Source organism: Xiphophorus hellerii, chromosome 7 (genome assembly GCF_003331165.1).
Source record: "Xiphophorus hellerii strain 12219 chromosome 7, Xiphophorus_hellerii-4.1, whole genome shotgun sequence".
Lineage (NCBI taxonomy): Eukaryota > Metazoa > Chordata > Actinopteri > Cyprinodontiformes > Poeciliidae > Xiphophorus > Xiphophorus hellerii.
In genome coordinates this window covers 4,073,397-4,093,433 of record NC_045678.1, presented here as the reverse complement: position 1 = coordinate 4,093,433, position 20,037 = coordinate 4,073,397, and the positions used below count along the sequence as shown (strand labels likewise).

Here is a 20,037-nt window from a genome sequence, read left to right as displayed (position 1 = left end):
CCCCAATAAATCGTCCTGCTCCTCAATAAAACGACATCAAATCAAACCAATCTGCGTCTCCTGCTCTGCTACTTCATCAAAACAAGGTTTCAACAGCCACACTCACTAAGTACTGCTAATCATTGCCTGCTGGGGGTTTCCATGGTGACGATCGGAGCATGCTTCAGGTGTATAGGAGGACAGAAGGGGTGGGCTGTGATTGCTTTGGTCTGTCTCCGAGAGCGACCTTGTTTGTTGGAAATGGCTTGTTACTGCTTGTGTGTGTGTGTGTGTGTGGTGGGGGGGGGTTGCGTGCATTGTGGCTGCTTCAAATGAAGCCTTTGAAGAAGGCCACCTGTCTCACTTTATCCGTCCTTCTCCACTGTTCGGTTAAAGCTCCTTAAGGGGAGAGGGGCCCGGGCGGAGTCAGCCGTCTCCACAGTGGCGCACATTTTGTCTGGACGGAGGCTCATCATTCCTCCCCATACCAGTTTCCACTGGAGCTCAGAGGAGTTGTTGAAGACTAACAGCTGATCTGCTCTGCTGCTCGTTAGGCTGGATGCATCACACTGTGGAGCAGCTGAGGGAGAAAGACTCCAAGGGCTGCTACGCCATCCAGTGTCTGCAGAAGTCTTTAGAAGCAGACCCCAACTCCGGCCAGTCCTGGTACCTTCTCGGCAGGTACGCCTTAAAGCTTTTTGCCGTTATTTGCTTCTGTTGGAAATACACACTACAGACACGTTGCTTGCCGTTGTTTACACCCGGAAAATTTCACGCGTGCGAACAATGTTTTAGGTCATAAACACAATTCTTTTACATGCCATCCAAAGCCTCGCTGCTGCGGTCGAACAGTTCACAAATGAAGCCTGGAGATAGAGGTGTTATTGATTTTGTGCAATGCGCTGCAGCAAAGGGAAAACGATGCAGAAAAACCATTGGAGAACAACTCTAAGGCCCTGTTTATACGACAACAATTTCTGGTGAAAATGGAAGAGTTTTGTTGTGTTTGTATTGTACATTTACATGAAACCACCAAATATTTTCTCTGACAACGGTACAGATTGAAAACGGGTTCCAGAGTGTAATGGCTCTGAAACGTACCGGTGTCCGTTGTCTTGTAAACAGAGTAAATGGATCTTTTCTGTCAGGGAATCCCTAGCAAAACTTAGCTGCTTCCTACAATCCACAGAAGAAGAAACTACTGACGATGCTGGTGTTACTACAGTTCGTGTTTCCCCATCAGCGTCTCTTCACCGCTCTGCAACGCCCAGGTGGCAAAATACATGTGTGCTTGTTCAGCACTCATAACAAGCACTCGCTTGTTAAGTGCTCTTATCTAGAGAACTACGGACACCGTGAAAGCGCAAACAACGCGTTTCAGCAAAGTTATCCCACTTTTTTCCAACTTCACCCTAATCAGACATACATAGTGCGTGTTTTCCCCCAAGATGTGGGGGAACGGTACCTGATGTGGAACTGTGAATTGACCTGCCTTCAAGTAGAACATTATTTTTTTTTTATACATGCGCACTTAGTTTCAAAGAACCTAGCACCAACTAGTGGCTTGGCGAGAGCATTACACCTTTTCGATGTGTACCGTTACTGTGTAAACAAAAATTGTAATTAGAACGTCTTCATGTAAATGTGTTAACAGAAACGAAACGAAATTTCCATTTTTGTTGGATCATTGTCATGTAAACAGGGCCTAAACTATTTGTATTCTTCTACGCACAGCTCCATTACCATAGCAACCAACTGACAACAGCTTCCACGGGTGTATCAAGATTTAACACCAAAAAATATAAAACATTTCCAACACAAAGAACATAACGTCCAGTCTGTTACAGTTTTATGTTTTCAGACTTGATGTTTATTTTATGATTGTTACTTTGACAACTTGACAGATAAAACCAATGAAAGTCACTGAGTAGCTTTTTGTCCCTGGGAGGCGGGACACATTGTGTCTCAGAAACGTCAGTCATTCCTGTGTCTTAGAACAAATCTGTTCTCAAGATGCAGCTCAACATTAAACCTCGGAGATTACAACACGTTACTACTCTGGTATTGATTGTTGGTCTTTTGCTGTGGCAATCTCTGTCCGACTGACATAAGTCATGAAATATGTTGTTTTCCTAAAATGCAATGATTTAGAGTTGGTTTTGCTTTCTGTCGGGCAGGTGCTACTCCAGTATCGGAAAGGTGCAGGATGCCTTCATCTCCTACCGCCAGTCCATTGATAAGTCGGAGGCCAGCGCTGACACCTGGTGCTCCATCGGGTAAGAGCAGAGCGTGTCAGCAAGTGTGGCTGTAGAACAAGATGCTTCTTACTGTAGACTCACTGTAGACAAAATCCCCTGCAAAAGTATTCATCCCGCCACAGCTTTTGTGTTTTATACACAGAATTATGAAGAGGAAGGACAATATTAAATGTTTTAAAGGGATCCATGATTAGTTGTAATAATATTATTTGCTTGAAATATTTCAGATGTTGGAACGATACAGTAAAAATACTGCAAGGTGTTGAATTTTTATAAATGTAAGTAAAATATTGTCACATGGACGTCGCCATTTTGTTTACCCTGCAATGCATTACGTATGCTAGGTCCATCAGTGCTAGCTCCGTCCAGTCAGAACAGTAACTTTTGTGCAATAATATTAGACCCTTTAAATTTGAACCGGAATGAGTGGAAATGGAAAGCAATGGAGAAATGAAGATGAGGACCAAACATAGGAAGAGGAGAGATTAGGCCGGGAAAAAATGCTGATATTTGTGCAGCTGTTGCCTGAAAATGTCAGCCGGTCAGCTCCAAAGAACTGCTGAGAGCTTCAGCTTCTAACTCAACAATTAGCAGCAGCGCACTAATTGTTGAAGTAGAAACAAAAACTCAAGCTGTTTGTGGTTAGCATTTGGATTAAAACATTTTCTCAAACACATTAAAACGTTGTGTTACAATGACGTAAAGATGCTTCAATGCCACTTTAAGCGTCCATACATTATCTTATTCTTTGATTAAAGCCCCTAGCTTATGCTAACGGCGCTAGCTCTAGCTAATATGGTGGACAGTAGACTACAAGCCCATTACTCCTGTTTGTTTTAACGGATAACTCATGTTTAAAGTCACATGACAACCTCGAGGCACTTTTCCTCGGCCCATTCATTTTGTGGGCTGCCCTTGTCCGTCTCCACGATCTTGACTTCTTGCATTTTGTTTATAGACCCAACTCCCATGTCATCAACCTGACATGGATTGCGCAGGTGAAAAATACAATAAAGACATCCAATTTTTGAAGAAATTGAGTTTTTATGTCTCACAAAAAACAGCGTTTAGGTTAACAAATGAAAAATTACAACATATTTACCCCAACATGTTCACTTTGTCGTGGGTCCCTTTTAAGAAATGTTTTCAAATGTTTTCAATTTTACTGAAAAATTTGTAAAACTTTAACTTGTATTTGTGTTTAGCTCCTTAAGCAACCTCCAGTTTGCCACAAGACTTACAGGAAACACAGCAAGCATGCGAATGCAGGTGCTCTGGTCAGAACCCTGTACGGCCTGGTCAAACTCCAATATACAGTGTAACAGCATGTGACGATTAAGAAACAATTAGAAAAAGTAAGGTCTGTACCGTGTCCCTCCCCCTGCCCTCTCTGCTTGCAGTGTGCTGTACCAGCAGCAGAACCAGCCCATGGACGCTCTGCAGGCCTACATCTGCGCCGTCCAGCTGGACCACAGCCACGCCGCCGCCTGGATGGACCTGGGTACGCTGTACGAGTCCTGCGGCCAGCTGCAAGACGCCATGAAGTGCTACATCAACGCCACGCGCAGCAAAGCGTGCCTCAACACCGCAGCTCTCGCGCAACGCATCAAACTGCTGCAGGTGGAAGCCCCGCCCTCATTTCCCCCAACCCCAGCCCTCCAGCCTGCTGTGTTTAATGTCGTACAGTACTTTTTGGTGTTTGTGCATTCAGGTGCTGTGATAACAGCCCAGCATTGCCAAAGCAATCAGCTTTTAAAATGCTTATTGCCCTTTTTTGTTTTTTTTTGCCTTTGAACACATAGATATGAATTATAATTCATATTAATGTGACTTTCTCTCACTTTTAAAGCATACATTCACGACATTAATCATTTCTCTTATTTTTATGTCCAGGTAGAGACGCTATATTAGCGAGCAAGACTTTTTTTTTTTTTTTTTTTTTTTGTCCTTTCTGGAGTATTTCGACTTCCAATTCAGGCTCTAAAGTTTGTTGTTTTCACACAATTTCTCCTCCTAGGCTCAGTTGTGTAACCTTCACCCAAGTAGTCTGCAGAATAAGAGTAAAATGCTTCCTTGTATTGAGGAGGCGTGGAGCCTTCCCATTCCTGCCGAGCTCACGTCCAGGCAGGGGGCCTTGAACACAGCACAGGCGCAGCAGGTGAGAATCAGAAAGAGACGGAGCGAGGCCCCGTTATTTTTTCTTTTCTTTCTTTCTTCCTTTCTTCTTTTTTTTTGCAGTAGACGCCAGATTGTCCTTCATCGTTCCTCCTCTCAGATTGTTAGAATTGTCGCTAACTCTCCATGCAGAGCAATTCCTGTCCCACGTTTTTTTGTCATTTTTGCCCACTCACTGCAACTCACTCAGCAAACTCAGACGCTTGGACATGCGTGCCTTGCAAAAAGCATTTTGTCTCATTAAAATGTCCATTTGTTTTATTGGGATTTTATGGGATTGACCCTCTGAGTCCGTGCTTTACCGAAGCTCAGAACAATAATTGCTAATCATTGGAAAGGATCTCAATATGGGGGGTAATCTAAATCATCAGCCTTCAAACATTCCAACCTAAAGAGACATTTTTACTCTTGATCTAGCCAGATAAAACTCATTTAGAGCCATAGGTGTGAAGTGACCTAGTTATCTGTACTTTAACTAGGCCATGCTATCACATCTACCCACCTTAATCTAAATCTAATCTAAATCAGGGGTTTGCAAGCATTACAACCCAGTCTTAAGGTGATTCTTAAAACTGTGAGACTGTTGTCATGGTCAGACAACAGGGACGCAATGGGGGTGTCCCACCAGACCGTCAGTTCCTGAAACAACGCAAAAAAAAAAAAAAAAAGCTCTCGTAAAAGCACATGCAGAGTCAGTGCGATCCATCTGGGACGCTGCACAGAGCAAAGAGCATACACGTGTGCTCCAACCTAGTTAAAAAAAAAAAAAAATTATTTAAAAATGTTTTACTAGTAGTTTTCATTTCATTCTTTGAGGAAATTCAATACAACTATTGGAAAAATTAAACCTGCATTGAGACGGCGTGTTCAGGGTGATGCCTGCTGTCAGTTTTTATAATTTTTTTAATGCAGGTCAAAAGTTTCGGTGTCTGTCTGACCAGAGCATCTTCTTCCATTATTATTCTCCTTCCATTTCAGATTTATGCTATTTTGTGTTGGTCTATCTCATAAAGTCAAAATCAAAGTTTTAATGTTCTGCGACAAAATGTGAGTAATAAAACTATTTTTGCAAGACATTGCATGTAAAGGTTTGGATGCATGAATTTATTTCAGCAAAGTGACAATCATTCATCCCAGCTTGTCTGTTTTTGTGACAGATGTAAATGGTTCTGTAATTCTGTTCCTCCACAACCTAAAGAGGCATTTCTGCTCTCAGGCCAGCTAAATGAAACTCGTTTACAGCCGCAAATGTTACAACAAGCTTAGAAAAAAAGACAACTTATAATTTCAGATATAACTTAGAACTTTATTGTAAATTTTATGTCAATTGTTTACTATTTTTACCATCAACCTTCCGGGAGGCTACAGATAAAAATTACCTGTAGTGACTGAATCTGGTATACGTCCATGGTTTTAATGCACTCATGTTGATCAATATACACTATCCCTTATGAAACAAATTGGAAAGAAATTGATATATAAATATCTACTCTCAGAAATGTATTTTTCAAGAACTACCATTTTATTTGCATTTTGATTAATTAAACAAAATTTAGCAAAAAGATTTTTTTCTACTGTAGAATAGAAAATTTCACAACAAAAAATGTGCGAAAAATAGATTTAAAACCATTACTGGTATGTTTCTTGTCATTCTGTCGAAATTCAACAGGGCGTTCCCGCATCCTTAAAAAGTCCTTAAAAGTCTTAGATTTGTGCGGCTAAAATTAAGGCCTTAAAATTTCTTAAATTCATTTGCCCTTGAATAAGTCATTAATATTAAAACCACATTACGTCTTAACAGTAGAAAGACTTTCCAGGAGACTGAGAGGTTATAAACACCAAACAGTAAATCAGAAGAATTCAGCTTTAATTTCTGACCACAACCCATTAGAGTCCTGGATTTTTGTGGGATTGAATTGCTTTAAAACCCATGTGCATGTAGATGTTGTAACACTGTCGTCTTTCAGTGTCCCTGCAGAAAAGTTTAAACCCTGTTTGAGCTTGTAGGTTGTTTCTGCTCTGACTGCGGTCCGTCCTCTGAAGCAGTGTCTCTGCTGGATCCACAGGCTTGTAAAGGGGAGGGAGGCCCGTCCGCCAGCAGCCACACCGACCCGCTGGCCAGTCCTGCTAAAAAGAAACGCACCGCCAGCCAGGTCAAGGTATCGCAGAGAGCCCGGGGGGGAGAGGGTCATCGCAGCTGAAGGGGCGGGGCTTGAGAAGGAGAGCTCACATAGGTTTGTTTTTGTGTCGTCCTTAGGGTGCTCCCGACTTGTTGGCAAACGGATCCAATCAGCAGCAGGTCTCCGGCTGGTATCTGACGCCACAGAAGATCCAGGTAGGCGAACGTCTCAACATTTAAGCGCATCCGGTGTTTCCTGTTGAAGTGAATTGTGGATTATTAGTTCTGTAGCTCAGAAAAATTCTTATCTTCAGCGCCAAAAATTGGGGGAGAAAAAAAACACGGAAATCACTTCAGCTGCATTTTAATTGGCAATGTGAAAAATGTTGAAGCTGAATATGTTTGTTGGAAAAAGGACACTCATTAAGACATAATGTCCTTACCCTTTTTTATTAAGAGATGAAAGTAAGGACTTATAGACTTAGCATTGATTTATCAACAATTTATTATAATATATATATGCACATATATATTATAACTTATAGACACGTTGCAACGTCCTGCTATTCATGCAAGATCCCGTCCTCCAGCTGGAGGACAACAAGCCGCTCGCCCATGATGATTACCATTAGTTTTAGCTGACAAGTTGTCAACGATTTAGTGCGTTTAACATATCACTACATCTTAAAGCAGGATATATAAAAGAAAAAGGGACGCAGTGCTTTGCTACTTATTGTCAACACAAAGACGAGAGAACAAGGTCAGGAAAAAGTTTTAATTAAAACAATAGTGAGGGAGGGAATAGGTCAGCTACGCTAGCTTGACTTTGACAATCTTAACATGAAGACGTGCTGTGGGATTCGGTGTGTTTTGGTTCAGTAAAAGAAAAGGTGACCCACACATAATTAGTAGAGCATGTTTCTTTTTGAAAGGTTTTGTTGGCTCTAGTGGCCTTTATTTGAAAGTAGTTTGACAGGAAACAGGGTAATGAGAGAGGGGGAAGACATGCGGCAAATGTCGCCAGGCCGGGAATCGAACCTGCGATTCGATTCCCGGCTGAACGCTGAACTCTAACAGACTGAAGGTTCTGTTTTGTGTGGGAAATGTTTGCCTGTTTTTCGGTGTTGAATCCTGATGCACTAGTGGAGCTATTGTTGGTCAGTTGCTATGGCAACAGATCTGTGTGTAGCATAACCGACAGAGCAATGAAAAAGATGGAGTCGGTTTGATTTGTTCAACAGTTTTTCTGCGTCATTTTCCCTTTGCTGTGATGCACTGGACTAAATTTACAACACCTCCATCTCCAGGTTTCATTTAGTTAATGGAATTGTTCTACCGCGGCAGCAAGGCTCTGGATGGAAAGTAAAGGAATCGTCTTTATGCCTTCCAGCGTTGTGAGCACGTGCAAAATCTCCGGATGTGGACAATAACATGCAACGTGTCTAAATAAATCATAAAAAACGTTACTCAAAATGAAAACCAATCAAGCAGACCCAGGTTTTTTTGACTCTCCAGTTAAAACTGCTGATCTTGTGCTGAGTTCATTGAACAGTGTTGTGTAACTTGCAGCTGTTGGATCATTTACGGAGCAACCGGGCCAGCCTCACGCCCCCCCGGCAGCACATGCTGGAGCAGCTGGAGAACCAGTTCTCCCTCATGCAGCAGCATCAGCAGCAGGTGGGTTTGACTTTTTTATTGAAGAACCGCTAAATGTGTGTTTAGCAATAGAGCTGAAGTGTTCTTCTTCTGCTGTGCTTCAGATGAGGCAGCAGGCTGCAGTGGGCGGCCAGCCACGGTCCGGCCTCCCCAACGGCCCGTCAGCGGACCCCCCTCACAACCCGGGACTGTCCCACTCCTCTCCTGTCAATCACGCAGCCGGTCGACCCCCCCAGACCAACGGCTCCTGTTCGAGTCCTTCGGCGGGTCTGCCAGGACACCTGGACCTTAAAAACGCCAGGGCGGGGCTGGGCGGCGGTGGTGGTGCGAGCAACGGAAACGTGCCTTACCCGCAGCAGAACTCTCTACCTCACACCTGCACCGCCACCAGTCAGCCCAGCACCACCGGCAGCAGCACTAACGCCAGTCCCAGTCACGCGGACGAGACCTGGAGGAGCCAACCACGCAACACTACCACTCAGGTACTGCACCGCTTCCTGCACCGATCCACTTCTTTCACTTTGGATACCAATATCTGAGACTAAGTATCGGCTGATTTCAATCCAATACAGAAAAACAGCGGTGAATTGACTTGAAGAGGTTGTATTATACAAAAAAATTGACTTTTTCTGAGCTTAGCATCATGTTATGACTTTATTCCCTCATCAAAAACATACCTCCTTCTTGGCGCTGCAGTTTCCAAGCTCCCGCCTCACAGAGCAGCCCTCCCCACTCAGCTCCTTCAGACTAGCCAGCAGCAATTAGCAAATACTGCGCATCTGCTGAGATACTTCTCAGTTCAACGCTGGTGAAAATGTTGTTAAAGGGTTAATAGAGGAGCCATGTTGTGACGACTTCCTGAAGGTGGAGTTTCAGAAAGAGCAGGAGCTTCTTAAAGAGACAGAGGCCCAATTTCAAGATGTGAATAGATATGTCCTTATGGATCTGGCACATTGTCACTGATACCTGATCTAGAATTGTCTTCGATATCAGGACGGATATACAGTACAGACCAAAAGTTTGGACACAACTGTGTGTCCAAACTTTTGGTCTGTACTGTAGATATTACTAGATCTATTCACTCATAAACATGGATCTGTTTTCTGGGTTCTGATTCTGGTTTGTTTTCCCAACAGGGGCTTCAAAAAGGTCCAGGTTCCCATCCGGCAGGTCCTGATGGAGAACCCCCTTTCTCCTCCTCTTCCTCCCCGTCTCAGACCTCCTTCTCCTCCTCCAGCGTTCTGAATCAGGTTGGACTCTGCTCCGGGCCCTGCACTGCCTCCTCCTCAGCCTCCTCCCTGTCCCCCACTTCCCCACAGTCCACGCCCAACCACTTGTCTTCGCCTCCCCACTCCGCCACTACCTCAGGGGTCTATACCAAAGACGCGGCGACGGTGGCGCCTTCCGGGGGGAAAACCGGCAGCACCGTCCCCGCCGCCGTTCCGCTGCCAGGTCTCGAGGCGGCCGGCAGGCATCACGGAGGAGCGCCGTGCAGCCCTGGCTCCGCCTCCCGGCAAGGATTGATTAATCACGTCCAGCCGCGGGCGCAGGAGCGCTCCGCCAGCCCGCTGCAGCCCGCCTCGCCGGCCGCTGTTGCAACGCTCACTTCAGACAATCCTCAACTCTCAGCCTTTGTAAAGGGAAAAGCCAACGCTACCAGTAACCACGACGACAGTAATCACGGAGGGTCTTCCTCAGAGAAAACAAACCACGTCCTCCCAGCTCTCCATGCCAAGCCGGAGCACTTGGCGGCTTCCTCCCCGCTGTCGGTCGCCCCGATGCCCTCGCCGTGCTCGGCGGACCCCCACACCGCCAGCGGCCCCTCCTGCCTTAACAGCCTGTCCGACTCCAACAGCCAGGGGCCCACGCTCAATGGGAAGAGCCCGGAGGACTCCCGGAGCCCGCAGAGAAAGACGCCGCCTGCTGGGCTAGCTCCATGGTCGTCGGTCTCCATCTACCCCAGCTCCAGTGATGTGCTGAAAGCCTGCAGGTCAGGAGCTGCTTTCATTCTCTCTGCTCTGGAAACCTCTGAGTTTACCTTAAAACATCAAAAATAATTCCTTTCAGCAGTTCTACAGAAGTGTCTTCTGTTGTGTCTGCGATGTCCAGTGACAGTAAATAAACAAACTCCATTCAGTTTTACTGGGCGTCCTCGCATCCTTAAAAAATATTCAGTTTGCATATATAAAATTAAGACTTTAAATTTGTCTTGAATTACAATTATGTAAGTTGGCCCTAGATGTGTCAGTCACATGTCTTTTGTTGTAGCAGGACTATTGAGTCTCGTTGAGTGTAATGTAGTGACTTTTCTGTCAGGTAAAAGTAGACATTTGATGATCTGCTCAAGGCAGTTGAGGCTACCGCTAACTAGCTGCTGGTATAGACTTGCTAGCTAGCTTTTTATGCTGCTGTTATGCTAGCTAGCTTTTTTGCCATACTGACATACCCTCGCTTGCTAGTTAGCTTTTTTTTTTTTTTTGGCATCTATCATGGGTTAAGTGCAAATGTATTGCCTGTTGACTGGACAGCGTTCGTGTTTGCCATTGACTAACTGATGTTTCTTAGTAATGTCCTTCCATATTTTACACAAGTTCTGATTTATAATTGTGAGTTGCCATCAAAATGATAATTGATCAGCAGTGATTGTTGGTTGAATTACACATCACCAGAGGCAGTTTTGTAAATGGGGAATAAAGCAGCACCGAATACCTTGATGTGGCTTCAAAGATGACATTTTAAACTGTCTTCAGCATTTTACATCGATTCATGTTTAGCTAGTCTGAAAAATTGATTACAGTCTGCCTCAATTTATTTTTCTTTCTTGTTCTGAAATTACAATTTGTTTTGAAATAGTTTCACACACAAGACAGCAGAAGGTAGTGTTTAGTTGTGGTGTGTTCAGAACGGGTCAGTCTGACGACCACCGGGGTTTTCTCTGCGGCTCGTTGGTAGAACACGTCTTCCTCCTCAGCCGTTCTCTGTTAGAACTCAAGTTTGGATCAGAACGTCGTTCGGTCCTGTGGGATCAGATGCAGATTTCTACACTGCGTGTTTCCCCTGGAAAAGCATCAACACGCTCTGGTGGGAAGTGAGCTGTTGCCTAACGGCCTTCAGCTGCGGCCCGGTAGACGCCGTGTTCAGGTCTTGTTAGCAGAACTGTGAATCCTCTCAGGTGTGAAAACAGATCTGAGGATGGATTTATTTTTGTGGCTCTCGGAGAGGATTTAGACGTCTGGCTTTCACCCCCGCCTCTTTATGAACTTCTGTGTGAGTGTGTACTTGTTCAGCTATTCTTCCTGGCATCATTTCTAGCATATTCACTAAACTTGTGAAGACCAATAGACCTTGGAGTACACCGTATCAGGACTGCACTTTGGTTTCAGCGTTTTTTAGGGTCTGGGGTGAGCTTTAGTGTTGAGGTGTGAGTTTGGGCTGCAACTAACGATTATTCTAATAATCAATGAATCTATGAATTATTCTGGGGAATCATCTGAAAAAGAATATCACAATCTGACAGATTTTTAATTTAAGTCTTTTTTTTAATACAATATTATGAATACTTTGAAAGATGCAAATAAATACATTTTCTTCAAATAAGAAAATAAACATTGTATTGCCTAAAATTCAATAACATAATTCCTTTAGTAAATCTGAACTGATAAAACAATGCCACTCTTTGGCTAAAACATATTTACAGGCAAAGGTTTTTTTTGTTTTGTTGAAATTGAAATGCACATGCTTTTTGTACAATTCTGGCTTAATTGATTGATGCTTTTTTTTCTTTTTCTTTCAGCAAGCATTCTTTTTTTCAGCATGAAATCTCCAGTTAATGAACAATTACTGAATTAGCTAACAACTATTTCAATAATTGATTCATTACGATTAATTTAATTCATCGTTTCAGCTCTCGTGAATTAAGTTTTAGTTAAAATAAGACCTAGACTAGTAGTAGTTAGGATTAGATGTATGGTAGTAATGGGGAGGGTTAAGGAAAATATCGGGGTTTGGCTTAAATGCAGTTAAAATTAATGGGAGTCGATGAAAAGTCCTAATATGGGTAGAAATATACACGTGTGTGTGTGTGTGTGGGTGTGGGTGTGTGTGTGTGTGTGTGTAAGCCATCCATCATGCTGGACTCTCATCCCGGTCAGACATGTTGTACATTCCAACCTTCATCTTCTCCTCTACCTCATTTATTCCATGTCAGTGTTTTCATTTAGGACTCCAGCTTCCACTGAATCACACCCACAGAAAACATGACCTACACCCCCACCTAGTGGCAGAGTGGTGCATCCTCGCAGCACCACTCATCACTATCACACACGTTCTTCAGCTGGATTTGTATTGCAGCCTTGCTCTGCTGCCTGTTTTTTTTGTGAGTTTCGGTGTTAGGGTTTTTCTTTTTGTAGCGCTGACGTCTTCCCGCTTCTGCAGAAACCTGGGGAAGAACGGTCTGTCGACCAGCAGCATCCTCCTGGACCGTTGCCCCCCGCCGCGCCCGCCCGGCCGACCCTCACCCCCACTGCCAAAGGACAAGCTCAACCCCCCGACGCCCAGTATTTACGTGAGTCCATCCACCTTATTGGAGGAGGTTTCCTCATGTCTGTGTGGAGAGTAACGGTCACTCTGACTCCCCCTGCTGTCTGCTTTCTGCCTCTACAGCTGGAGAACAAGAGGGATGCTTTCTTCCCCCCCCTCCACCAGTTCTGCACCAACCCTGCCAACCCAGTAACTGTCATCAGGGGCCTGGCTGGGGCCCTCAAACTGGGTAAGACACTCACTTCCTGTCTCAACTGTTACTCACTATCATTACCAGACACGGTTCAGTGTTTAAGGTTTGGAAAGGGCTTGATTTTTCTGTATGAAGTCCTTGAAAGTGCTTGATATTTACACTGCACAGTTTTGTAATAAAGTGCAATCTAACATTTGATTAAAAATCTAAATTTGGAAAACGTTATTTGCGGTTGAAACGTGAAAGCTCTGTCACGATTGCATACTTTTACCGGATGAAAAATTGTCCCAGAATTTATTGCAATAAACAATAATATTGTTGCTTTAAGACCATTTTCAAGTGCTATATTGATAATGGTAGAATAATGCAAGTTTGTCTTTTCAAATAATTTTTTTTTCTCACTTCTGAAGTGAAATCAGACTAAACGTCTCTTGTTGTTGGTTAGTCAGAATCACCAAAATTGCTTCTATTTTCTAAATCCCAGAAAGCTTAGTGAGAAATTTATTTTAAAAAATTTCTGTGCAAGTTACTTTGTACATTTAGGCATTAATTTGTGCAGGAAGGTCATTTGCCTTAACACAATTTGGAATGTAACGAATATGTATTATTCCTAATGGCTCAAAAGATTATCTTATATATGTTTTTGTGGGATTTTCTTTTGTTAGGTTAAGCAGTCAGGTGTGTAGGGTGCATGCATGAAAGATTTCAAAATATAACATTTTGTAATACTTCATATTACTTTGTGCCTGCTATGTTGAGTAATATCACAAGGCATTGTTAACAAAACTTTCTTTTTTAGTTCAGTTTTATTTATTCATTTATTTTTTTTGTGCTGTAAAAGTTTGCTGACTTGCCTTGAAAAAGCTTGAATTTCTCCGTGAGAAACCCTGTGTCATAGCTAACTGGGGTTTTTCTCTATTGGTGGCTTTGACATCTGCAACAGCAGCACCACCTGCTGGAGGATTATATTAGTGGACACTTCTCAATCCTGCTTGTTGTTTTAAAATTTTTGTTCCTTTCTTTCACTTTCTGTCACATTACAGCCACACACTTTAGTACTAGTTATATTTTCTTGTGATTTTATGTGACAGCTTAACACAAACATCCCAATGGAAACTTGAGCACATGATTGTCATTACAGTGTTACAAATAAAAGACTAACAAAATGGGGACAGAGTGCTGAAATGACGTCGTTTCCTATAACAAGCTTTTCTCAATCTTTTGCGTTCACCCACTCGCAGACCTGGGCCTGTTCTCCACAAAGACGCTGGTGGAGGCCAACCCCGAGCACCTGGTGGAGGTGCGGACCCAGCTGGCTCAGCCCACCGACGAGAACTGGGACCCAAGCGGGAGCAGGAAGATGTGGCGCTGCGAGAGCAGCCGCTCCCACACCACCATCCTGAAGTACGCCCAGTACCAGGCCTCGTCCTTCCAGGAGTCGCTGCGGGTCAGTGGGCGGATCAGCCTCACAGCACACCCTCATCACCTCTAGATTCTTAACTCTGCCGTTTTAAACTGATGGAATCTTTTCCTGACAGGAAGAGAATGAGAAGAAGAAAGAGGTGGAAGCAGAGGCAGCTTCCTCAGACAGGTGGGTCATTTCTCCCTCCTAGGGCACTGGTGCAACCAGTCTTTGGAGGTAAAAAACAATTAAATAAAATAAAACTCTGACAGTGAAAGTCTTCCTTAGTTGTAACAGACACATTACAATAGAATATGATAGAACAATAGAAACAGCCTCTGTTGTTCTGTAAACGGCAAATTCAGGCATAACGGATATAAAAGGTTCAAGTAAAAAGTTCTTGGTGTTAAAAGTAATATATAGAAATCAAGATTAACTATGATAATAATATAATGTATAAGACTGTAACAGAAAATGCTGTGCAGCTATTAGAAATGGGAATATCTGATTCACGATCCAAGGGATGAGCAACTGAGTGAGATCACATTTACAAAAATGTACATAATGTGGACGTGTAGAGAACACTGAGAAAGACAGACTATTTATAATACAGCATGTCACTGCAGAAACTGACTTACATCATGGTCTGAACCAATGGTTCCCAAACTTTTCCATGCTGTTGTTCCCCAAACAGCATTACATTAGCTTCTGGCCGTGGAGCCTCTTTGCAAACCCACAGGCAATGCTGTGGGTTTGTGAATCATGGCAAACACTTCCTCACTCAGTAACATCCACACTGAAGTGTGTTGCTTGACCTCTGTCTGGTTTCACTGTGGTACTAATGTGGAAAATGGCCAATCAAGTTGAGTTGAGGTTCTCTGTTCAGTATTTTGTCCCACTGGTGGAAATAACACCGTTCCATTGCTCTCTAGTGGGATCCGGCGAAGGAAAGGTCCTCTAAAGCACATAAAGTTTGGCACCAACATCGACCTCTCTGACGACAAAAAGTGAGCAAACGCTTCTCGCCGTGGTTTGGTCTCTCAGCAGCCTGTGTCTAACAGTGGGCTGGTTGCAGGTGGAAGCAGCAGCTGCAGGAGCTGACCAAGTTGCCGGCCTTCGCCAGGGTGGTGTCAGCCGGGAACCTGCTGAGCCACGTGGGCCACACCATCCTGGGCATGAACACCGTCCAGCTGTACATGAAGGTGCCAGGGAGCCGGACTCCAGGTAGAACCTGGGCACGCCCGAGGCCCGAGTCTTCTGTTGTCCTCCTGAAGCCTTTAGTAATCCCAGTTTGTCACAGGTCACCAAGAGAACAACAACTTCTGCTCGGTCAACATCAACATTGGTCCTGGCGACTGTGAATGGTTCGCTGTGCCTGAGTCCTACTGGGGCGTCATCAATGACTTCTGTGAAAAGTATGTCAACTTTAAAACTGATTGAGCCCAAAGTGGGTCCTAGTGGCTGATTGTGTGGTTTCTGACAGGAACAACATCAACTTCTTGATGGGCTCCTGGTGGCCCAACCTGGAGGACCTGTATGAGAACAACGTTCCAGTGTACCGCTTCATCCAGAGGCCCGGGGACCTGGTGTGGCTCAACACTGGCACCGTTCACTGGGTCCAGGCCATCGGCTGGTGCAACAACATCGCCTGGAACGTGGGACCCCTCACAGGTGGGTCAGAGAGGACGCTAAAGGTGTTTACACGCTGGATAGTCCGGTAGACCCGGCTTGATTGGAGGCCAAATTTGCAACACTCGATGATTTCAGCTGGTGCGGTTTGCTTTCACACTGCATTGTGTCAAACAAATCCATTTTCACGTATGCATTTTAACAGCACCATATTTCACTTCAACCAAACTGTTTCCTAGGCCAAACTGAATCGGGCAAAAGAATTTGCTTCTTTTGTCTGATTATGCATTCCCAACTTCCCAACGAACTGGACTTCCTAGGCAAACAAACTAGAGTTTGATTGAAGTGGACTAAACAGGGCTGGTGTGAATGCACCCTTACAGTGGATAGTGGGTCATCATCCACTTGACTGGACGATGTCAGTCTTTCAGAATGCACCTACCCCCATATGGGAGTAGGTGCATTCAGACTTTAAGTTTGACCCTCACAAACGCATCCCAGAAGTTTTGGTTTTTGCCACTCTTGATTCTAATACAGCAGAATCCTTCAGCCGTCCCCTATACTTAGTTTCTCCAGTCTTAAATTTCATTATGGGAGGAATTAAATAGGTTTTAAAAAGTCTTACATTTTATTTGCTGAAACCCTGGGAAAGTGCTTGAATTTTACTGCAGGAAAAGTGTGGGGGAAAAAAACTAATTTTCCCAGAGGTGTGCAGAAGCTTTCCGTCCTCTGGAGAAGCGCTGAGGGGTCTCCTCTCCCTGAGGGGCCACACATTGAGTTTTTCTGCCGTGTTCTGTCTCCAGCCCATCAGTACAAGCTGGCAGTGGAGCGCTTCGAGTGGAACAAGCTGCAGAGCGTCAAGTCCATCGTTCCCATGATCCACCTCTCCTGGAACATGGCGAGGAACATCAAAGTGTCAGACCACAAGCTCTTCGAGATGATCAAGTGAGGCCCGACTGGATTAGCTTAGCTTAGCTTAGCTCAGCTGCTTTGTTGGGGTTGACTGAACCCTGTGTGTGTGTGTGTTAGGTACTGCCTGCTGCGGACGCTGAAGCAAGTTCAGATGCAGAGGGAGATACTGCTGGCTGCGGGGAAGGAGCTGGTGTGGCACGGCCGGACCCACAGCGAGCCGGCCCACTACTGCAGCATCTGTGAAGTAAGCAGACGGGTCTCTGCTGCGGTTCAGGATGGGAGCGGATGCTTTACCAGTTCTGCTCTCCCCTCCGCTCCCGTACCAGGTGGAAGTATTCGACCTGCTGTTTGTGAGCAGCGAGAGCAACAGCAGGAAGACATACGTGGTTCAGTGCCAGGACTGCGCCAGGCGGGCCAGCGCTGACCTGGACAGCTTCGTGGTTCTGGAGCAGTACAAGATCGAGGACCTGATGCAGGTTTACGACCAGTTCACACTGGTGAGCAGCCAGCTCCACTGTGGAGCTGTCAATATTAACGCTGCATTAAAAAAACTGTAACCATAAATGACGCGTTTCTGTAAGTTTTCAGTTTCATGTGTGCTGAAGTTTGAACATAATTTTCTTTTGTTTCTCTTGAAGGCTAATCTCCCATTTCTTAAAGGGCCAGTATTATGGAAAATCAACAATTTTTCTAACTTTAAATCACGTAGTAGAGACATTCCCTCATCAAAAACATAATTGGAGTGTTGCTTTCATTCTTTCATGCATGTTTGAGAAATCCTTTAATGTCCCATGGCAACCATTCAGCTGGGTGGACATAGCTCCGCCTTTGAGGACGAAGCTCCTCCCCTGAGCTGCAGTTTCCCAAAACTCCTTCACTCAGCTCCGTCAGACTAGCCAGCAGCAATTAGCAAACACTTGAAGGAACTGGGCATCTGCTGAACTCATTATAGGAGCTCCTTCTTAGAGCAATTCTGGTAAAAACGTTAAATGGTCAGCTTCTTTTGTTTCATGTTATGATGACTTCCTGAAGGCAGAAGGGATTCAGAAAGAGTAAGAGAGTGTAATTTTATAAAAACTCAAGTTAACAGTTACTTGATTGTGCTATAAAATGATTTTATGTTGCTGGAAAATGCATCCTGCCCTTTAAAAATAAAAATAATTCTGGGGCGTGCTGTGGTGGTGCAGGGGGTTAGCACGCCCCGCGTTTGGAGGCCTTAGTCCTCGACGCGGACGTCGCGGGTTCGACTCCCGGTCCCGGCGACCTTTGCCGCATGTCTTCCCCCCTCTCCTCACCCTCTTTCCTGTCTGCCTACTGTCACAAAAAATACGAGCCACTAGCGCCGCAAAAACTCTTCGGAGAAAAAAATGGAAAAAAAAAAAAAAAATTCTGAAAACAGCTCCACTCTTTCTCCTCTCCTACTCCCTGCTCTGTGGGGTTGCTGTGGCAATCAGAGCACAGGAAAAGCCCTGAAATTACTCTACTGTTGTTGACAAAACAACTTAGCAAAGCCTCATTTTACATGCATCTATTCACAACTAAAGCAACACTAAACTGCTGTGAAACAATGAAATATAGTCAGACATAAGAAATGATTTCCCATGTTCATTATTTTATTTTCTAATAAAAAAAACATTTCGAACTCTCTCAAATTGTATTGGCGATTGTGATTATTTCACAGCAACCCTCTGATTAATCAAATTAAAATGCTTAATTGTTCGACAGCCCTAGTTTTGTAACTCGGTGTGTTTATTTGAGCATGAACTCTGACCTCTGTCAGGTTAAACAGGTTTGATCCAAACTGACCTTATTGTTGTTTCCTCTCCACAGGCCAGCCCCCTGCCTTCCTCTTCTTGATGGAGTCATCATCATCTTCTGAGAACATTACAGAACCATAATGGACCTCAGTGGAAACTCTCAGAACCCCCCTCCCTTCCTTCTTCCCTCTTTCTTTTTTTCTTTTTCTGATATTCAGGAAGAAAGGCGGCAGTCCCTCCGACTGCGTCCTGTAGCTATCCCATAAGGCAGCTGTGTGAAAGCTGTGTGTCTATGCAACCTGCCCCGAGCAGTGTGCCTCCCCCTGGTGGACTGGAGGGATTGGGTTGGGGGACGGCAGCTCCTCCCGTCGTCACGACCAGACTGTTCTACTGCTTGGCCCATCTGGACTTCGCCACAACTCATCAAATGAAAATAACAATAATAGCATAAAGTTTTGTACATATTCTGTTCGAACCATCGACCTGGTCACCAGAGACTACTGATCTGATTGTTTTTTTTTTTACATTTTTTATTCTGTTGCGAGCTGACACCAGAGCTCTGTGTGTGTGTGTGTGTGTGTGCGCGTGTGTGTGTGTGTGTGTGTGGGCGTGTTGGGGTGTGTGTGCGCGTGCGTGTGGTTAGCCTTTTACTACGTCAGACGCCTTGGTCAGGAAAACCAACATACATGTAATGTGAAATGTGACACGTTTTGTTTCTGCTCCTCTACTCGCCCTCGATACGTCGACTTCTTCACTTTCTTAACGTGGAGGAAGAGAATCGGATTTACAACCAGCCAAGTCACAGGAAAAAAAGGGTTGCACACAAACTAGAGTGAACTTTAATTTGTTTCTTTTTTCTTTTTTTATTTGGATGTAAATTTACACTATTTATAAATTCATATTTATTGCTTGAAAATATTTGTTGATGGAATGCTGTAATTTTTCTCTAGAGTACCTGCCATTAAATCTGAAGGGAGCCCTGTGATTTTTAAGCCTGGCCCCCCTTATGTTTTCTATATAAAGAAACAGCTTAGTAAGCGTTGTACAGAGACCTTACCTTGAAATGGGTTTATTGTTTGAAGGATGTTTTATGCGTCAATAAACAAAGGAAAAAAAACAAAACTCTTTTATTTACATCTGCAGTTTTTCTTGTTTTTCAACTGTCAAGCATGGTGGCTGTGACTAAGCCCTCTATGGTATAATGTTGCCATTTGGCAGCAAATCACTTGAAGCCCTTCCACACATACAGTACCTCCAATTTTACGATGTAGTGCATTGAAAGAGAGATGAGACCCTAACAGAAGCAATGGCAGTGTTTAAATTTGTCCCATGATTCTCTGGAGGGAAGTTTGACACCCTTCTATACAGACCTCTTCACAGGGAGGAGCCTCACCATTTGACTCCTCAGAAATCATGAA

At 44.2% G+C, this 20,037-nt stretch overlaps 1 protein-coding gene across 4 annotated transcripts in view; it reads left to right on the top strand.

The window, feature by feature from the left end:
• The window catches only part of kdm6a (lysine (K)-specific demethylase 6A), a 42,395-nt gene extending 22,640 nt beyond the window's left edge, over positions 1–19,755 (top strand). For 3 of the 4 annotated variants that reach the window (XM_032566902.1, XM_032566901.1, XM_032566904.1), the window contains 21 exons: positions 534–660; positions 2,157–2,255; positions 3,638–3,857; positions 4,255–4,395; positions 6,479–6,571; positions 6,670–6,747; positions 8,101–8,208; positions 8,292–8,669; positions 9,324–10,177; positions 12,622–12,751; positions 12,850–12,955; positions 14,161–14,366; positions 14,458–14,510; positions 15,254–15,328; positions 15,397–15,545; positions 15,622–15,736; positions 15,805–15,992; positions 16,754–16,895; positions 16,980–17,106; positions 17,189–17,359; positions 18,693–19,755. In XM_032566902.1, the coding sequence (XP_032422793.1) occupies positions 534–660; positions 2,157–2,255; positions 3,638–3,857; positions 4,255–4,395; positions 6,479–6,571; positions 6,670–6,747; positions 8,101–8,208; positions 8,292–8,669; positions 9,324–10,177; positions 12,622–12,751; positions 12,850–12,955; positions 14,161–14,366; positions 14,458–14,510; positions 15,254–15,328; positions 15,397–15,545; positions 15,622–15,736; positions 15,805–15,992; positions 16,754–16,895; positions 16,980–17,106; positions 17,189–17,359; positions 18,693–18,719 (3,587 nt within the window). In that variant the 3' untranslated portion in view covers positions 18,720–19,755. The remainder of the gene's footprint in view (positions 1–533; positions 661–2,156; positions 2,256–3,637; positions 3,858–4,254; positions 4,396–6,478; positions 6,572–6,669; positions 6,748–8,100; positions 8,209–8,291; positions 8,670–9,323; positions 10,178–12,621; positions 12,752–12,849; positions 12,956–14,160; positions 14,367–14,457; positions 14,511–15,253; positions 15,329–15,396; positions 15,546–15,621; positions 15,737–15,804; positions 15,993–16,753; positions 16,896–16,979; positions 17,107–17,188; positions 17,360–18,692) is intronic. The other variant, XM_032566903.1, reaches the window with a different exon arrangement.
• The last annotated feature ends 282 nt before the right edge of the window (positions 19,756–20,037 follow it).